The sequence below is a fragment of the Molossus molossus genome, unplaced genomic scaffold (assembly GCF_014108415.1).
Source record: "Molossus molossus isolate mMolMol1 unplaced genomic scaffold, mMolMol1.p scaffold_m16_p_1, whole genome shotgun sequence".
Lineage (NCBI taxonomy): Eukaryota > Metazoa > Chordata > Mammalia > Chiroptera > Molossidae > Molossus > Molossus molossus.
Genome location: NW_023425344.1, coordinates 202,270,183 through 202,290,582, shown reverse-complemented (window position 1 = coordinate 202,290,582; position 20,400 = coordinate 202,270,183). Strand labels below are relative to the sequence as shown.

General features: G+C 46.6%; 1 protein-coding gene across 2 annotated transcripts in view; it reads left to right on the top strand.

The window, feature by feature from the left end:
* Positions 1–16,986, top strand: part of PARP16 (poly(ADP-ribose) polymerase family member 16) — a 29,288-nt gene extending 12,302 nt beyond the window's left edge. The window contains exons 2-6 of one of the 2 annotated variants that reach the window (XM_036270400.1): positions 3,751–3,888; positions 8,368–8,574; positions 12,302–12,473; positions 14,344–14,485; positions 15,818–16,986. In XM_036270400.1, the coding sequence (XP_036126293.1) occupies positions 3,751–3,888; positions 8,368–8,574; positions 12,302–12,473; positions 14,344–14,485; positions 15,818–15,956 (798 nt within the window). In that variant the 3' untranslated portion in view covers positions 15,957–16,986. The remainder of the gene's footprint in view (positions 1–3,750; positions 3,889–8,367; positions 8,575–12,301; positions 12,474–14,343; positions 14,486–15,817) is intronic. The other variant, XM_036270412.1, reaches the window with a different exon arrangement.
* Positions 16,987–20,400: the final 3,414 nt, after the last annotated feature.

Below are 20,400 nucleotides of genomic sequence, written 5' to 3'. Positions count from 1 at the left end.
AGGTTGTGAGTGGTCAGGGTTAGGGGAGGTGATTTTAGGCTGGCCTTGAAGCTTGTGTGGACTCTCGTGCTGGCAACTGCAGGAGCACAGAGAAGGAAACGCATAGGGCACTTAGGAATGGCATGGGGGGAGCAGGTGAGAAGCATGTTGCGGAAGGTACTGTTAGGCAGAGAGGCCAGAATAGATTCGAGGGACTTGTGAAGGACAGGATTGCTAGATTTAGCAAATAAAAATATAGGCCACCTATTTAAATTTGAATTTCAGAGAAGAAACAAATAATTTTTAGAATGCAAGTATGCCAAATTATTGCATGGGTTATACTAAAAAATTTTTTATTTTGTTATTTATCTGAAACTCAAATTTAACTGGGTAGGCTATAGTTTATGATACAGCCCTACTTGTGTGCCTGGTCCCCAAAAGGTCCTGCTAAAATGCAAACAGGTTTTGATCACAAGAGGAAGAATTCTGTTAACTTGTTGCAGCAGATTTATATTTCAGAGTAGCCTGAAAAGTAAAATAGGTCATAAAGAAAGCCAGTTGAGGGGTTAAAGAGTGGGGGGCAAAGAGAGCAGCCAGGAGGACACACAGGGCAGGTAGCAGTTGAGGGGCCTGAGCCCTGGAAGAGGGCTCTCCCTGAGGGAGCTCAGGTGAGACCTGGGTCGATCTCGGAGCTGGGAATGGTTTCTTCCACTTCTCCAAACTGAGCCTCTAAAGGGACCTGGCTTAGCTGACTGTCGTTTTGTAGAGCTCCCTGTGCCCAGGTCTGGACCGTTGGCAAGGGCTGTGCTCACAGGTGGGATTTGAAAACAGGAGTGATGGGGACAGTAATTATGGGAGAGAAGACTCAGCTCTGGCTTTGGGATAATAAGTGTGACCAGGAGTAGAAAAGCAGGACGGGAGAGGTCACAAGATGCTGGGAGGTGTCCTTTGGACTGGGCAGGCAGCAGGCCATGTGGGTGACCACCTGAGGGTGTACCATTTGGAACACATCTTCAGGTACCCTCAGTGGCTCTGTATTGCCTACAAAACAAAGCCCAGAGACCCCAAGGTGGGTGTCCGAGGCCTTCGCAGGCTGATCTCATCACCTTCTCATTCCTGTTCTTCCTGGTGACCTGCACTCTAGGCTCCAGCCACACCAAACCACCTGCATTTAATGATGACAACAACCCTGGCAATCCCACTAACATTGGAGTATGTAATACCTTCCTGTTGCTCTGTGCGCTGTACTTGTTTAAGTTGATCAAACTGCACAAAGATCCCATGAAATGGCTACTAATACGAAGATACAAGAAGTCAAACAACTCACCAAAGTCACAGTAGAGGGTATAAGAGCCCAGATTTGGACCCAGCCTGCCTGGGAAGAGAGCATTCACGAGTAACCACGTCTCCATCCACTGCCCTGACCACACGCTGCACTTTTGTGCTTCTGTGTCTTTGCATAGCAAACCCAGGTCACACAGCACCTCCTCTGCCAAAGCCTTTCCTGACCACCCACTTGTCCCTCAGCCTCTCCGCAACGCAGGTACCACTAAATCTCCTTAGTAGCTTGTATCCATCTTTGTTATGATAATGAAGGTTTAAGTCATGATTATTTACCTTTCTGCCTCCCCATTGTGTAGCACCGGGCACTCATGGAGCATTTACACACCACACATCCATGGTTTTTTCTTTTTAAACTAAAAGTGTCTATGAGGCATGTACAGATAGTTTTATTAGAAGTCTGAAGCTATTGATTGAATCTTTGGAAGAGACAGGGATAAAGCAGCCCTGAAATGTTTCTGATTTTCAACTACAGAGTTAAAAAATACCCCCTCGCTCCCACCCCGGCCGGAGTGGCTCGGTTGGATGTCGTCTGGTACACCGAAAGGTTGCCGGTTCATATCCCAGTCAGGACACATACCTGGGTTGCAGGTTCGATCCCCAGCTGGGGAGCATATGAAATGCAGTTTATCAATGTTTCTCTCTCACATCGGTGTTTTTCTCTCTCTAAGTATGTCCTCAGGTGAGGATTAAAAAAGAAAAGAAAAAGAAAAAAAACCAAAAACCCCAAGGTCAGCATCAGTCATTATAAAAAATGGAAAAGAGCACATTGATATTCATGAAATACCAACTACATTCCCAGTAAAACTGTGTGTGGGGGTGTTGTCAGGGAGAAATATAAATAAGAACAAAGAAATGGACATGTATAAACCAGGCCCTGACATTCTGTTGTTTTCTGTAATCTTCCTGACAACCTGGCACGGAGATAGTGGGCTTCCCATATCAGAGAGGAGATTGAGGCTCAGCCAGGTCCAGTGCTTTGCTTAAGGAGCAGGGATTCACCCCAATAGGGGGCGTGCAGGAGGCAGCAATCGATGTTATGCTCTCACAGGGATGTTTCTTCTCTCTTCCTCTCTCTCTAAGAATCAATAAACTATTCTTTTTTTTAAAAAAAAAAAAAAAAGGAAAAAAGGAGCAGGGATTCAAACCAAGATCTGTCTGCTTTTTCCCCTGAGTCCAGGAAAGTGGAGAATTAGAAAAATATAGGACTGTCTTTGGCCTCTGGAAATCCTGGCCGTACTGGGGAGAGAATATAGGGGCTGAGAGTTTTAGGAGTTTAGGGAGAGGGGTGATAGAAGTGAGGGCATTCCAGGAGATTGAGTGAACAGAGTTTGGAAGGGTACAGCCCAAGGCATGCTCACAGATGTCACCAGTCTATGGTGTTTTTCTAAGTGCCATGCTAGAGAGATTTGACTTCTAGTAATAATTTCCGAGCAAAAGCTACAGTTACCTTGTAGCTATCTGTTAGTCCAGATCCCAAGTCCCTTAACAGAAAACCTGGCACCAGATGTGTTTTGGAATTCAGATTCTGCCTGATTTTACAAAGGTGATAATGTGGTGTAATAACACAACTAAACTGGCCAACTCAGACATCTATAGCAGGCCACAAGGGCACCAGCCTAACTCAGAAGGCCCCAAGAACGGTCACAACGTACAGCGGGGTGTTCCGTTTCCGTGGAATTCCTTGCAGCAGTCCACACAGAAGTCCAGCATCTAGTCTTGGCTTCCGAGGCTGACAGCTCATGTGTAAGAAGGGGAGAGTCATGTGGGATGGGTGTAGGAACTGCTTTCACCTAACGAAACCCCATGATTTAGAGGCTAGCCTCTCTTGTAAGAACGCCATAGACATAGCTGCCATGGCCCTTGCAGAAAGTCAGCACACTCAGAGAAACCTCAAACCATGGATTCCCCACTTGCAGTTTCTCCCAGTGCAGGTGCAGCTTACCACTCTGGGTCATTTTTACCATAAGCAGCATTGTCTGGTTATGTATGTGGTGGCCATACTACCTTGTTCTGGTCTCCAGGGGAACAGGCTGATAAGTTAACTGCAGGTCATTTTCTCATGCTTTGCTAACCCTTTACCCACCCGTGTATATATCATGTATTTGGTAACACCTCCAGTGAGGTGGCATCCCATCATCAGAATTAAATTCCCGCAACAAAATGTAACATGAAGTGGGATAAGTAAAGATTAAATTAACCTCACATCAGTTCAGGTCAGGTTTTGTACCAAATGAGTTACACAACAGCCTTTCAGTGTTTGGAGCATTTGCAGTTGGGTATTATTTGGAAAGGGGATAGTAAACCTGTGCATTGCCCTCGCAGAAAATTCGACATGAAAGAAGTGCAGGTTGCCTTCCTTACCGCTAGAGGGCCCCTGCTTTTCGTTTTGTCTAGGATCCGTGCTAATGGAGGTTTTTCTCACTTCAGCTTGCAGATGCCAGTAAATTACCCAATCTGAAAGAATTTCTCCAGTACTCTGAAGACAAAGACAAATGGGCCTGGGACCTGCTGAGCTGGATTTTATCCTCAAAAGTCCTGACAGTCCACAGTGCAGGGAAGTCAGAGGTGAGACTGGTCTGTAGGATCACAGGTTCCGAGGGACCTCCTTGTGCACCAGATGACGTGGGTAGCTTGTTGCAAATGCAGGTTCCTGCACCTTGCTCCCAGAGATTCTGATTCTGTGTCTGAAGTGGGGCCCAGGAATTTGCACACTGGCAGTACAAAGCTGTGTTCTCCCTCCTACTAGCTGTGCAACCTGGAGCAGGTTTCTTGGTACATTTCAGTACCTCTGTTTCCTCATCTATAAAATGGGGATACAGCCCTGGCCGGTTTGGCTCCGCAGTTAGAGAGTAGGCTTGCAGTCCAGAGAAACCTGGGTTTGGTTCCTGCTAAGGGCATGTACCCTGGTTGCAGTTTGTCCCTGGTTGGGTCGTGTGGGTGGCAGCTACTCAATGTGTCCCTTTCATGTTGATGTTTCTCTCTCTCTCTTCCTCTCTCTCCTTCCCACTCTATCTAAATAAAAAATGGAAAAATGTCCTCGGGTGAGGATAAAAAATATAAATAAATAAATAAATAAAATGGGGATACAAATAGTGTACTTCCATCAGGGACATGGCTAGCAAAGAGTGAGAACTGAATGAATTTTTGCACTTAGAACAATGTCTAAGGGCACATGCTAAGAGCTCTGTAAATGTTGGGTATCACAAGCACTCCAGGTAATTCTGATAAGGGTGGACCCTTAACCACACCTTAAGAAACATTAGCCTCATCCTGTTTTTTGAAAGAGAGAGAGAAAGAGAAATATGAATCAGCAGCCTCCCGCACGTCCCCCACTGGGAATCAAGCCTGCAACCTGGGCACGTGCCTCGACTGGGAATCGAACTGGGACTGCTCAGTCCATGGGATGATACTCAATACACTGAGCCACACTGGCTGGGCTGGTCTAACCCAGTTTTTTTTTTTCTTTTTTTTTTTTTTTTTAATCCTCACCCGAGGATATTTTTCCATTTTTTTGTACAGATAGAGTGGGAGGGAGAGAGAGGAAGGGAGAGAGAGAGAGAAACATCGATGTGAAAGGGACACATCGAGTGGCTGCCACCCACACGACCAACCAGGGCCGGGGACAAACTGCAACCGAAGTACGTGCCCTTAGCGGGAACCGAACCCGGGTCTCTCCAGACCGCAGGCCGACGCTCTAACCGCTGAGCCAAACTGGCCAGGGCTCTAACCCAGTTTTTAAAAAACAGAGGTAGAGCCTGAAGTAATGGGAAACTTCAGGCTGTGGATTTAAATTCCACTTTCATCTATAATTGGGTCTCCTTTTCCCCATTTGTAAATTGAGACTATTAATGGTTACCTCAGAGGCCCAGCCAGTATGGCTCAGTGGACTGAGCATCGTACCATGGCCTGAGAAGTCCTGGTTCAATTCCTGGTCAGGGCACATGCCCAGGTCCCCAGTGGGGGGCATACAGGAGGCAGCCAATCCATGTCTCTCATCGATGTTTTTCTCTCTCCCTCTCCCTTCCTCTCTATCTAAAAAATCAATAGAAACATATTTTAAAAAAATGTTACCTCAGAGGGGAGCTATAATAGAATGTGTATCACTCTCAGTATAGTTTTTGACATAGACCAGACATTCCATAATTTTCTGTCTCTTGCCTGGCCGGATCTCCGAGGGACAGGCTGGGATGACAAGGACCAGAGAGTGTGGGAAGGCAGACCCCCAGTCTGGTGCTCTTCCCTCTGAGAGGCAGCAGGGGTTTATTTGTACTGTTCTTCACTTAATTAATCATTTTTAATTTAAGAGCATTCAATTTTATAAGCTCCTGCTAGAGACAGAAATTCTTCTTAAATGGTATAGAATTTAATATCTTGGATTGTGGTGTCTAGGGACATCCACCTGTATTGGATGGTAAAATAACATAAAGAGCCCTGGAGTGGGAGTCAGGAGATCCACATTCAGTCCAGGCTGGACTGTTAACTCTTAGATGATTCTCTGGGTTTCACATTTGTCATCTGTTAAATTGAGATTTATTCATTCCTCATGTGGGCATCAGGCACCTACTAGATATTGCTGCAGGTAAAGTAGATAAGGCCATAGCTCCTTGACTTCTGATTATGGACCAGTTAACTTCCATTAAAATATGGAGTGTTGGCACCTAGGATTTTCAGCTTTTTATTGTGCCCAAGCAAGGACATTAGCCTACCAAGGATCATCAGTTTATAAAAGGAAGTTTTAACACCAAAAATGAGGATGGTCCTGACATCAGAATAAAGAACAGTTCTTCCAAAGAAAGGATCATGTCAACCTTACTGCAATATCTATATCTAATCCGTTACATTGCCCTAATTTTTCTTTTTGTTTGTTTATTTATTTCCTTACCCAAGGATATTTTTTCATTGATTTTTAGAGAGAGTGGAAGGGAGGGAGGGGGAGAGAGAGAGAGAGAAAGAGAGAAACATCGATATGAGAGAGACACATTGATTGGTTGCCTCCCACATGTGCCCCAACCGGGGCCAGGGATCGAACCTGCAACCCAGATTTGTGCCCTTGACTGGGAATCGAACCTGTGACCCTTTAGTCTGTGGCTGATGGTCTAACCACTGAGAACACCGACCAGAGTTTGAAATTTTTTTTTTTATCTATCCTCACCCGAGGACATTTTTCCATTTTTTGTTCAGGTAGAGTGGGAGGGAGAGAGAGGAACAGAGAGAGAGAGAAAAACATCGATGTGAAAGGAACACATTGAGTGGCTGCCACCCGCACAACCGACCAGGGCCGGGGACAAACTGCAACCGAGGTACGCGCCCTTAGCGGGAACCGAACCCGGGTCTCTCAGGACCGCAGGCCGACGCTCTAACCGCTGAGCCAAACCGGCCAGGGCTGAAATTTTTATTTATTGATTTTGGAAAGAAGATGGGGGGAGAGAGAGAGGAGAGAGAGTAAAAGATAGAAACATTGATTTGTTGTTCCACTTACTTATGCATTTATTCGTAGATTTTTTTTTGTTTATTGATTTTACTTTTTATTTTATTTTATTTTTTATATATATATACTTTTTTATCCTCACCTGAGGACACTTTTTGCATTTATCTTCAGATAGAGCGGGAGGGAGAGAAGGAGGAAGAGAGAGAGAGAAACATCGATGTGAGAGAGACTCATCGAGTGGTTGCCACCCACATGACCCCAACCTGGGCTGGGTACAAACTGCAACTGAGGTACGTGCCCTTAGCAGAAATCAAACCCAGGACTCTCTGGTCTGTGGGCTGACGCTCTAACCGCTGAGCAAAATTGGCCAGGGCTCTTTATTGATTTTAGAGAGAAAGGAAGGGAGAGGGAGAGAGATAGAGACATTGATTGGCCACCTTCTGCATGCTCTCCACAGGGGATTGGGCCCACAACCTGGGCATGTGCTCTGATGGGGAATCGAAATGGTGACCTCTTGGTGCATGGGTTGACACTCAACCACTGAGCCACACCAACCAGGCTATTGGTTGATTCTTGTATGTGCCCTGACTGGGATCAAACCTGCAACCTTGGTGTATCAGGATGATGCTCTAACCAGCTGAACAACCCAGCCAGGGCCTCCCTAATTTTTTTCTTCACACCCCAGAGAAAATTTTGCCATAGAATGTGACTTACTGTTTGGAAATCACTGAAATGATGTGTTCTTTGCCCTAAAGAGGATTATTGCCCCTTAGGAAGGAGCTCACTCTTTTGTATCAATTAGTTTTTTTTTGCTGCATAACAAACCGTTCCCCCAAAATCTAGTAGTTTAAAACGATATTTATTGTTACTCATGATTCTGTGGGTTGGTTGCGTGGTTCTTCTAGTTGGGGCTGGCTCACCTGGGCCTGGGTGATCTAGGGTCGATCACTTATATGTCTGGGGCTTCAGCTGGGATGGCTGCTATGGTTGAGGCCTTCCTCGATGAAGCTGTCATCCTCTTAAAGGCTAACAGGGCTTGTTCATGTGGTAGTGAAGGGTGAAGGGTGAAGGGTTCCCAGCAGCAGACAAGGAAGGGCAAGTCCTTTTCAAGTCTGTGTTTGCTGTATGTTTACCAGGGTCCCATTGGCTAAGGCAAGTCACATGGCCAAGTTCAGCTTCAAGGGGCAGAGAAATAGTTTCCATCTCGTGATGGAATCTTGGGGGCATTCCACCTGCAAAGTCACATTGCAGAGGGGTGGGAGGAAAAATATTTGGCCATTTTTGCCATTTATCACATCTTTCTACCTCCTGAGATTATTGTAAAGATGTAATACAGGAATTAGAGGTGAAAGTGTTATGAAAATTAGCTGCGATCTTTAGTTAGAAGGAGCCTAAGCATGCTTCTCAGCCTATTATAGGGAAAACGTTATTAGAGGAAGGCAGTCTTGAGCTATAAGCTCTGAGTTTATTTATACATAGATGTCTTTATTCTCATGAAACCAGTTGTTCTCATGAGCAGAGTCCACTGGACTTAAGCCCAAGGCTTTAGGAAGCCATTTTGGCAGCACATTTATTGGCTTCCCAAATAAAATTGTGACTCCCTTCATATTTTCAAGTTTGAAAAGATCCAAAAGCTGACTGGTGCCCCTCACACTGCTGTCCCCGTGCCGGACTTCCTATTTGAAATCGAGTACTCCGACCCAGCGAATGCCAAATTTTATGAGACCAAAGGAGAACGTGACCTAATCTACGCCTTCCATGGGAGCCGCCTAGAGAACTTCCATTCCATCATCCACAATGGCCTGCACTGCCACCTGAACAAGGTGGGGTCTAAGCCTGATGACATCTGCGGGGGGCGGGGGCGGGTCAGACCTGGTGAGGGTTGGGGAGGGGCAGGTTCCCTAAGTTCTTGCCACTCAAAGTGTGGTCCACAGACCAGCAGCAGCTGGGAGCCTGTGAAAAAGCAGAATCCTGGGCTCACCCTGGACCTTCTGAATCAGAAACTACACTTTAACAAGATCTCCAGGTGATTCTAATACCAATGACGGTTTGAGAAGCATCTCTGGGAGTCCGGTCCAGACAGCAACATGCTTTAAATGCTCACCAGGTGATCCCAGTGTGTGGCCAACCCTTATCACTCAGCATGGTCCTGGACCAGTGGCATCAGCGTCACCTGGGAGCTTGTTGGACAAGTAGAATCTCAGGGCCCACCCAAGCCACCTGATGAGAAGTCACGCTTTAATGAGCTCCCCAGGTGATTCCTTTGCACTTTGAAGTTTGAGAAGCACTGCTTTAGGGGTCACTCCAGCAGAGTCTGCCCTTGGAGAAATTGGGGGATGCGATAAGGAGAGGTTCCTTCCCTCCCTCCTTGAGTTGGTTTTCTCCCATTAGTGTTTTCCCTTTTTTTAAAAATCCTCACTCAAGGACATTTTTTGATATTTTGTTCAGATAGAGTGGAAGGAAGAGAGAGAGAGAGAAACATCGACGTGAAAGGGACACATCGAGTGGCTGCCATCCTCACGACTCAACCAGGGCTGGGAACAAACTGCAACCAAAGTACATGCCCTTAGCAGGAACCTAACCCGGGTCTCTCTGGACCGCAGGCCGACGCTCTAACCGTTGAGCAAAACCAGCAAGGGCATGCTGGCACTTTTTAAAAAAAAGATTATTAAATTGATTTTTACAGAGAGGGTAAGGGAGGGGGAAAGAGAGAAACACTGATGTGAGAGTGATACATTTATCTGCTGCACGCCCTCTATCGGGGATTGAGCTGCAACCCGGGCATGTACTCTGACTGGGAATCAAACCAGCTCAATCAACTGAGTCACACCAGCCAGGGCTCTGCTGGCACTTTTTGCCTCTCAGTGAAGTGTAGGAGGAAGGGTACAGACAGGAGCCAAAAAGACCTTCTTACCAGCTCTGTGGCCCTGTGCAGATTGACTTAAACTCTCTGGTCCTTCATGTCCTCATCTGTAAAATAGGGCACCATTACCCATCTTCTGGTGTACTGAGAGGACTGACTCAGTTCATGCATGCAAAGGGCTCTCTCTGTCCTTAGCACCACGAAAACTGCTTTCCTAGGCGGATGCAGAGGGACTCGGGGGGGGGGGGGGGTGGCCGCAGCTGCAACCTTTCCTCCAGTTGTGCAGCACCTGCCACGTCTGGGGGCTGACTCCCTGAGCCACAGCTGGGTTGTGGCTGATGCCGCCCAGAGGCGGAGAGACTTCCCAGCAGTGCTGCGGCAGATCAGTGCACTTAGGTTCTGTCGAGGATGATGGGCTTGTTTACACTGGCTCTCAGCTGATTGTTATGGCCAGGCTACTGGAATCCGGGGCCTCCCTCCACAGCACAGCCAGCCTGAAGAAGTTGCCTGCTGGTTATAGTTTTGTACACCAGACCTTCACTTCAGTACCCCAGGGAGTTTGTTGCTTAGCAGCATCTCATCAGAGTCCTTTGCTAAAGTGGCTTCTCTTGCCCCTTCTGTCTGGGTTTTCAGTGAGGGGCCTGCCAGTTGAAGTTATGAGATTGTTCTCATGGGAGAGATACCCTAAGTTTCTCTCACTGCAGCCATGCTCAAGGGGTTTGAGTCTAGGGAAGGCCATATATATAGCAGGCATAAGAGGAGAATGGATGTGGGGTCAGATTCAGAGAACATCCAGTGTCCTTGGAGAAGGTCTGTGTCAGCTTTTTTTTTTTTATCCTCACTTGAGGACATTTTTTTTTTTTTCATTTATCTTTAGACAGAGGGAGGGAGAGAGGGAGAAAGAGAGAGAGAGAAACATCAACATGAGAGAGAGACATCGACTGGATGCCACCCACACAACCCCAACTGGGGCGGGAGACAAACTGCCACCAAAGTATGTGCCCCTAGTAGGAACCGAACCCGGGCCTCTCTGGTTCGCGGGCCGACGCTCTAAACGCTGAGCCAAACCGACCAGGGCTGTGTCAGCTTTTAAGACATGAGAACTCTGCCTGACCCAGCAAGGGGCTTCCCAAAGGCCAAGCAAAGGCTTGTTTCATGTTCCCTAATCTTCACTTAACTGGCTTAGATTTTTGAAAGTCTGGTACCACCAAACGAGACATTTCTCAATTCCTAAGCATAGGATGTTCAGTGTGCTGTTAGAGTCCCCTTGTCGTCTTGAGGGACTGATGCTGTGGCTCCAGAATAGCACTGTTCTGGGTAGCAGCTACCTGGGGTGTTGTGTTGAGAAAGATTCTCAGTCAGTGTGAATGAGGGCCATGATTGATATATTTTTGTTGGCCATCATGGTTGATTACTGATGTCTGCCATGAGCAAAGGATGTGTTTGCTGTGATTTCTGTAGGCTCAACTTGAGGTATTTAACCTGAGATCTTCTTTCTCACCTGGCGTGCTTCTTTATGGAGGGCACCAAATAAGCACCTGCCACCAAGGAGCTGCCTTCTAGATTTTTGGACATTTTCTAGGTCAACACCAATGCAAAGAATAACACTTACCCTGCCCCTCCTATAGGCCTTCTTTATTCAGTTATAGTTTCTGTTCTGAGAGAGTCATTCCTCCTTTTCTCTCTCTCTCTCTCTCTCTCTTTTTTTTTTTTTTGTTAATCCTTACTCAAGGATATTATTTCCATTGATAATTTTAGAGAGAGTAGAAGGAAGGGAGGGAGGGAGGGAGGGATGGATAGATAGATAGATAGATAGATAGATAGAGAGAAACATTGATGTGAAAGAGACACATGACAAAAATAAAATTAAAAAAAAAAAAAAAAAGACACATGGATTGCTTGTCTCCTGCACACATCCTTACCGGGGTGGGTATCGAACCTGCAACACAGATATATGCCCTTGCCCGGGAATTGTACCTTTGACCCTTCAATGTGGGGGTTGATGTTCTAACCACTAAAGCATTGGTCAGGGCCATTTCTTTTCTAAGTAATGACACAGATTACTTCGCCCTTCAGGTGTGATCCCCCTCCCAGTACATAGAGTGTGACTTTGCTTCTGCTAGCCCATCAGTGTTACGCTAATGCATTCATGTAACAGGAATTACTATATATATTACCACATGAGATCATGGATGGAGTGCCCACCCCCCTCATGTGCCAGGTGTCCTGATTGATGCTTAATATACATTTTTCTCATTGAATCCTCATCCATGACCTTATGAAGGAGAAGAGAAACTATTATCGCCATTTTGTAAATGTAGAAACTGAGACCCAGAGAGTTTATATAACTTGCCAGCTTGTTGGAGATATAGGCAAGATTCAAACTCGGGTCTGTTTGGACTCTTATACTTTTGTTTTTCTCATTCAGCCTTGACCATAGGAACTACTAGTTTGCCAGGATAGTCAGGTATATCCACAACCTGTTAAACTGTCGTCAAATAGAAATGTGTTTAGTAATAACCCCATAATGATGTCATAGGATTATTTGATCTTCTGCCTTCTGCTGGGAAAAAAAGAGGCTTGAAAATTTTGTGTCTACAACTGTGTTGAAAGACCTGTGTTGTCTTGCTGTGGCATTCTATACTTACCCAGTTCTGTTTCTTTTCTCATGACCTCTGCCATTCTAGACATCCTTGTTCGGGGAAGGGACCTACCTCACCAGTGACTTGAGCCTGGCCCTTATTTATAGCCCCCATGGCCATGGGTGGCAGCACAGCCTCCTTGGCCCCATCCTCAGCTGTGTGGCTGTGTGTGAGGTCATTGACCATCCAGATGTCAAGTGCCAAACCAAGAAGAAAGGTGAGTGAGCACTTGGCCCACACTTAGGCTGCAGGCCTCTGGATGTGCAGACTTTTGCTGTTGGCCCAGCTGTTGGGTGGAGTACCCATTGCATGCCAAGGGATGGATGGGCTGAGTCCAGAGCATGTGGGACGTGGGCCTGCCTTCAAGCAGTGAGCAGTCTCCTTATGGATTGAACACACAACAGAGAAGATATCACTTACTACGAGGTGGTAGGTAGATAGAGCTGATGGTAGGTGGTAGGTGAAGGAGCTGATGAGATCCATGGGGCAGCTCAGCGGAAGGAGCAAGCATGGTAGTCCAGGTGCTCAGAGAAGGCTGTGGGGAGGAAGTGAGATGTGACAGCTGAAAGTGAGTGTGTGAGGACAGAGCACGGACTCCTGAGGGCAGGAAGTGGGTTTCATTCAGTCTTAGGCACCTGGTATCAGTAGGGAGCCTGGTATTAATATTCAATAAATAGTTGCCAAACTGAAGCTAAAGATGAGTGTTTATTTATTTATTTATTTTATCCTCACCTGAGGACATTTTTGCATTTATCTTTAGACAGAGCGGGAGGAAGAGAGAGAGAGAAACATGGATGTGAGAGAGATATCAGGTGGTGCCACCCACACAACCCCAACCGGGGCCAGGGACAAACTGCAACGGAGGTACGTGCCCTTAGCGGGAACCGAACCCAGAACTCTGGTCCACCGGCCGACGCTCTAACTGCTGAGCCAAACCGGCCACGGCAAGATGAGTGTTTATACTGTCCCTCAGGCTGCTCTGGCGTGTGCTCTGGAGGGTGTGAGAGACAACTGGGGCAGTAAATCCCAGGCCTCCAGGGAGCAGACGACTAGCTGGCCGCCTCAGTCCACTTTCCCGATACGTTCCTTGGATTATTTGCCCAGTACCCCCTGCTGCTTTGCCTGCAAAGGCAGGAGAGTCACGAAACTGTCATTCTGGTCTCCATAATTGGCCTGTTGGTTCCATTGAGAAAAGGAAAATTGAGAAAACTGTTCCTGGCCTCTAATGTAAAACACCTGGAACTCTGAGAAACGGGCCCAGGTCTGACGCCACCCTCCTAAACCAGACAGCATGTATATTTGCATTTATAATTCTTAGGAAGTTTGCAAACTGTGACATTAAACATCAGAACAAAACCTTGCAATGTCTGCTGTCACACTGCTTTGGCTTTTTTAAAATTACCAGAGCTTTTCATGGTATTAAAAGTTTTGTTTCTGTTTGTTTGTTTGTTTGAACAAGCCTTGGTACAAAGAGTAGAAGTGTTGTTAGAAGCTTGAATCCAGAATGGTTAATTTCAAGTGCCTGCTAAGAGACATGTCCTTGTTCTTCATCCCAGATTATTTTTTTGTTTTGAACATGAATCTGCTGCTTTCCTCTTCTTTTCCCATTCAGCCAAGTTTTTTTTTCCCCTTCTTGTATCTTTTATTTTCCTATTCCTTTTTTCTTTTCTCTCTGTTGACTCTCCTGTTTTTTACTGTTTCACTACACATATAGGCTCACTTCTCGGCCTGCTGGGGCTTCACCCCCAGGACCAGGGCTTGACCCATTTATTTTCATGATTTGCTGCTCTTATTATTATTTTTAAATTTTTAAATTTAATTTAATTTTTTAGAGAGAGAGGAAAGGAGAGGGAGATAGAAATAGAAACATTGATGAGAGAGAACATCAACTGGTTGCCTCTTGCATGCCCCCGACTGGGGATTGGGCCCACAACCTGGGCGTGTTCCCTGACTGGGAATCGAACCTGTGACCTCTTGGTGCATGGGTCGATGCTCAACCGCTGAGCCACACCAGCCAGGCTGCTGCTTTTATTATTGTATCCCTCCCCCCTCCCCCAGTAAAGTTGTGCTTTACTTTCCTTATTCAGATTCCAAGGAGATAGATCGTAGCAGAGCGAGAATCAGACACAGTGAAGGGGGCGACATCCCTCCAAAGTACTTTGTGGTTACCAACAACCAGCTCCTGCGAGTGAAGTACCTTCTGGTGTACTCACAGAAGCAGGCCAAGAGGTAAGAAGGACGGTCCCTGCCTGAGGTCCAGGAGGACAATTGCATTGAAAGTGTTGGATTTTTTATTACCAGCACCCTCTTTTCTCCAGCCTTAGGCCTCAGCTGTGTATAAAGTATATAACACACTGTGTTAGACATGGTGAGGGGTGAGGGTAAGGTTGCATAAGATGTGGTCCTGGCCCTCAGAGGACTGTGTATTCTAGTGAAGAAGACAAAGAGATTCATAAACACAAATAACACAAGGGACTGAATGAAGCCAAATTGGCTGCCCCAGACCATGAGGCCCCTCAGCCAACTTAGGCTTCTGGTTTCAGTCTGAAACCCACTGATTAGATTAAACTGAGAGACAGGGTGGTGACTGGACACTGGCTGGGATTGGGTACCACCCAGCTGGGTCACTTTCCATGGTGGCTTTTGAACCACCATTTCCTCTCTTGACCTGAGAAGCTTCATCTTCATCTTTAAAGTGAAGGTGTTGAGTCCAATGGCAGATGAGGCCTTGTGGCTTCCAAGAGCCATAGTGGATGCCTCATTTTACTTTAGCAGTGTGTTGGGGGGGTGGGTGTATGTGTGTAGGATTCTCCAGGTTGGAGTCACTTTGAGATATTGCTGTATTGTTGGGGTCTAGCTTTTCATGGGGATGAGCAGCAGGTGAGCAGGTAAGACAGGAAAGGGGGTCACCTTTAATACTCCCCACTCCTGCTTATATACACCACTGGTTTCCATGCTTCAGGATTTCATAAACCAGTAAAAATCCCTCCTCCCCTCAAATTTGACAAATTTGTCTAGGATTCCTGAGTCTGGGGGACATTATCCTTTGGCTTTTTGTATTTGGAAATTCCATTCCTTCCCACTTCTCCCTGGAGTGTCTCTCTAGTGCACACTTGAACAGTTTAGATCATCTCCCAACGGGCCACAGAGGATTGATATCGGTATGTGTCTAAAAGTGAAAAGACTTTTGCTAAATAACCTGCCACCTGCTGCCATCTGGGCAGACACCTTGAGCGAGGTCATTCTTCTAGATACTGATGTCCTGCTTAAGAAAAGACAGGATATAGAAGGTCCAAGAGGAGCAGCTATAAAAGAGAAGATCAGGATGAGCTCATTGCATAGCTGTCTTTGTACATTTAGAACATGTTCTGGTGAAGGCGTGTCAGTGCCAGGGCAAACAGCCTCAGATTTTTCGAGCAAAGGAGAACGCACGAAGCTTCATTTCATGGCTCACTCAGAGGATGAAATTCATTATTTCATCTTTGAGCCAGAAGTTGTTGCATACACTTTTAAAAAATGTTTTTCTCATTTTGCCAATATCACCCTTTTTTCCCTTTTAAGCAGGGCTTCGAGCCATCTGTCCTGGTTTTCCAGCCATTGGTTTACGGTCATGCTATCCCTGTATCTGCTGCTGCTGCTCATAGTGAGTGTCATCAACTCCTCTGCTTTCCAACACTTTTGGAATCGTGCGAAGAGATAATCTTTCTGGGCCTGGAGTGGGGACCAGCTCAACCATGTGCCTTATGACAACTTGTTTTGTACCTCCCATGTCCCATTTCCAGCCAGGTTAAGACTGGAGGCCAGTTGGGGACCACAGGACAATTTTCACATGCCATAAATGTATCAGTTGCCTTTGATGATGCTCCAGCCACACTCCTAGCCAATGGGGACCACTGGTCCCTCACTCATAGGTTTCAGGGAGCCCTCCTGTCTGCTCCTGCCTAAACAGTCCCAGGGAGTCGGCTTTTCCATCAGGGCCAAAGGAAAAAGTCCTGCTGCATTTAAAAACAAAGTGTCCAAGCTGTCAGTGGTATGTTTACAATCGCTCCTGGCGGACGTTGGCCCTTTCTCTAATGCCTTCTGGAAGGCGGAAAATGCGTAGTGGGGACGATAAATCACTAGGCGGTTGCCTTGTTTTGACTTGAGACACTCAAGAGAAACAGTCATGTTCCTCATAAAAATCGGTGGGATCGGTTTTTGAATTCCATCCGCCTTTGTAAGTACAAAACATTTTCAGTTTTCTCAAATCAACAAACAGCATTCTGCTACAGCTGTAACCCCGTGCCCGGCCATGGATGAGAAGGGAAGGAGTCAGAGATCTGATTAAAAACTAACAGTGAGCAACTCAAGTGTCTTTTTCTAAAAATTACCAACTGCTAATTATAGCTGCAGGCCTGCCTCCGGATCTTGTTCCCATGGAGCTGCCTTGACTGTGGCCTGCCAGCCACCAGTGCCATGCTGCAGGCCCTCGGTCACTGCTAGCTTCGAGGCAGAGGCCTGCCAAGGTGCGTCACCCCTGTGTGTGGACTGAGCCTCCCTCAGAGGGGTTACAGGTCTTTGGGTTCAGCCTGGGCTGTACATGTGCAGAAAAACCTCTGGCTGCCAGAGAGCCTCACTTCTACTCGTTGTATTCTCTGCCCCTCCTTCCTGCCCTGTTTCAGCCATAATGGAGATCTGTCTTATTTGGGGTGGGGGGCATTTCTGTAAAGAAAGGAGAAAGTCATTTTTCTATAATTTGTCAAGTTTTAAAAAAGCCACTATCAGGTTTTTTTACATTGAATATTGGAACATTTCAAAAATAATAAAGGTATTTTCCTAATTACCAGGTCGCCTTTGTGACTGTTTGCAGCCTGAGTCTGCTGTGTATACCCTTTTGCTAAAAATCTTACCCCCTTTTTCCTTCCTTGTTCGAGGTGGCTGTTTGCCGGAAAGCTTATATCATCAGATATCTGGTAAGTGTTGGATTTGAAGTCGTTGGTATACCAAATCTGAACACCTGCTGTGAGCTAGGCGCTAGAAATAGGGCAGGACCAAGGTCAGAAGTCCTTGTCCTCATCGAGCTGACAGTCTGGCAGGGTGGGCAGATGGACATTTTTAGTAGTGAGGCTGACATTAGACAGTATTATTATAAAGGAGTTTTTTGGGTTTTCTTATCCTCACCCGAAGACATTTTTCCATTTTTTGTTCAGATAGAGTGGGAGGGAGAGAGAGGAACAGAGAGAGAGAGAGAAACATCGACGTGAAAGGGACACATCGAGTGGTCGCCACCCGCACAACCAACCAGGGCCGGGGACAAATTGCAACCGAGGTACGCGCCCTTAGTGGGAACCGAACCTGGGTCTCTCTGGACCGCAGGAGGACGCTCTAACCGCTGAGCCAAACCGGCCAGGGCATAAAGGAGTTTTGGAAAATACTTGGTAAAATGTCTCAACTGGGCCTGGAAGGAAGCGACACCTGTAGCACTGCATGTGCCTTATGCACTGACTTCTTTAATCCTCACGACAGGAATAACTGAAGTCCCAGAGAGTTTAAATTGCTTTTCCAAGGTTACTTGGTTAGGCAGTGGCAGAGTGGGAAATTGAACCTGGCAGGTTGGTTTCAGTGTTGGTCTCATAACCACCATGCTGTATAGTCCCCCACCTCCCTACTCCCTGGCTTCCAGAATAGGTGATGTTCAACTGAACCGTGAATGAGCCATAAGTATTAGGAAGAGTGTTTCAGGCAGTGGGAACAGTACATACAAAGAACTCGAGTTCTTGATGCAGAAGCAAAAAGCAGAAGGGTTATAGGAAGCGTTGTGGTAAGAAAGGGGGCTGGAGAAGTGGGCAGGACCAGGATCATGAAAGACCTTACAAGCTGTGGGCTGGGGAAGCCATTAGAAGGTTTTAAGCAGAGCTTTTAAGTGGGAGATTAGATTTGGTTTTGAGAAAAGTCACTCTGGCTGGTGGCTGGGGAATGGATTTAGGATTATTGTGAGGATTAAAAGAACTGATACTTACAGTAGTGCCCAGCACAGAGTAAATACTGGTATGTTTCAGCTACTATCATCATCTTCATCATCATCATCATCATCATCATTACTCTTTGTTTTTAATGGCCCAGCAGAAGGGATGAGCGTGCAAAGGAGACAGTAGGAATATCCAGGGAAATAGGAGGAAACCAAGACAACAATGCCATAGAAGCCAAAAAGGAGGGCTTGCTGAGTAGTGTCACATGCTGCTGCATAGTCAGGATTACTCCTGAGAAGGATCTGTTGGATCTACTGAGTGAACTTGGCAGGAGGAGTTCAGTGTAGGGGATATGGACAAAGTCCGCCTTCACAAATGTGAATGTTTTACATGGTTTCCAGGGGTTCTCAGGCAATGTTAATTTAGAATCTAGCCCTTTTTCCCTAAGGTTTTCCCCCAACCCCAAAAGAGGCAATGCAGTATCTGATGTGACTGTGGAACAGGCACTGAGTTTGTGGGGACATGAGGATGAGTGAAGAAGGGTCCTGCCCTCTAGGAGCTCCCCGACTATTGGGGGGGGCATAGGGCAGATACACTGTGATGTGGGGAGAGAAATCCCTGGGATCTAGAGGATCGGAGTGGGCAGGAGGGAAGATTAGGGCAGGGCCACATGATAACCTTCATGGGCTCTGGGAACTTTTGCCCTCTTGGGGCCCTTTCTTAATTAAAAAAACAAACAAAAACCCTTAAAATTGTATTTTAAGACTGCATTGGTATAAAGATGAATATATTACTATTATATACTAAACTGTTTCTTCCACTTAAAAGCACCCCCCCCCTTCTGATTGTAAAATAAATTAAGATATTTTCATAACGTGGGCCTTAGGCATTGTGACTACAATGCCTAATGGATGAGTCGGCCCTGGACTGAAGGTGATGGGGGATAGTATGAGATCTCTGGGTACCTGGGGATGGAGAGGTAGGAAGGAGACAGACCCTGAAGACTCAGTTCTGTTGAGCACTGACCTTATATCTCAGGCAGATCCCGTAGGCCAGCCGGCTCCAGGAGCAGGCACACTTGGATATTGGGAGTTGGGAGCTGAGGCTCATGCTGTAGGCACTTGTTCATGGAGGGGGAAGAAGCAGTGTCCTTGCTGACAGACCTGCGCTGGGCCAAGATCTTCTCACCAGACAGCTGACGGCAGAGAAGACCAGATGGTGGTTCAGCTGGAACCACCTCACATTGGAGCTCCAGCTGCCTTGGTCTTGTGAAAGCAGCCCATCGGCCCTCTGTCACTAAGTTGCCATCAAGGAGCACGGCTTTGGGAGGGGTAGCAAGTGAATCTTCCATGGGTGAGGTACCTGCTTCTGGGAAGTGCTAAGAATCCTATGAGCTGTCAGTTTCCACCACAAAGGGAAGGGGTTCCATTCTGTGGGCTTTTGGATAATGTCCGTGTATGTGAGAGACATGGAAAAGGGATGTGGTTCACTGTTGTTTCTTATTCATTTCATTAAACACTGATTGCCTACCAAACCAGGAGTGGATGGGGAGTTTGTGATTTAAAGAGCCCAATTCAGATATTTTTCTTTAGAACATGGCCCCAGGCATCTGAGCCCATTCCTGCTGCTAAACCCAAGAGGTTTGTGTTGGCTTGGAATCAGCAGCACTTATCCTCCCTGTTGCCATGGTGATTCTTGGGTGGGGGGTGTAGGACTGGATTCAGTTCCTCACTTACACAAAATCCCAGGACCATGCCCCTCCCTAAATCCCTTCCACAGCCCCCACCCATCTCCCCACTCTGCTCATCTCCACCCTGCCCCACCTCCTGAATTTTCCATCTCTTGGCCTTTGTTTGTTTTTGCTTTTGTCAGTCTCTTTCCTCTGGATGGGTTTCTGTTTGTTTCCGAACTGTCTGAGGCTCTGCACCATGGAGACAGTGTCCCGGGCTGCCCCTAGCCCTGATCTGGTTAGAATAAGCCCCTCTCCTTTGCATGCCTCTCCAACCTGATGTTAGGAACATCCCAAATAAATCATGACATTCTGAATCAAGATAGAAACCACTCAGTCCTGCTGGCACTCTTGTCCACCTGGAAAGGGTTTTTAGAAAATTTCTGGTGTCAGCCTGGCCGATGTGGCTCGGTGGTTGAGCATCAACCCATGCACCAAGAGGTTGCTGGTTCGATTCCTGGTCAGGG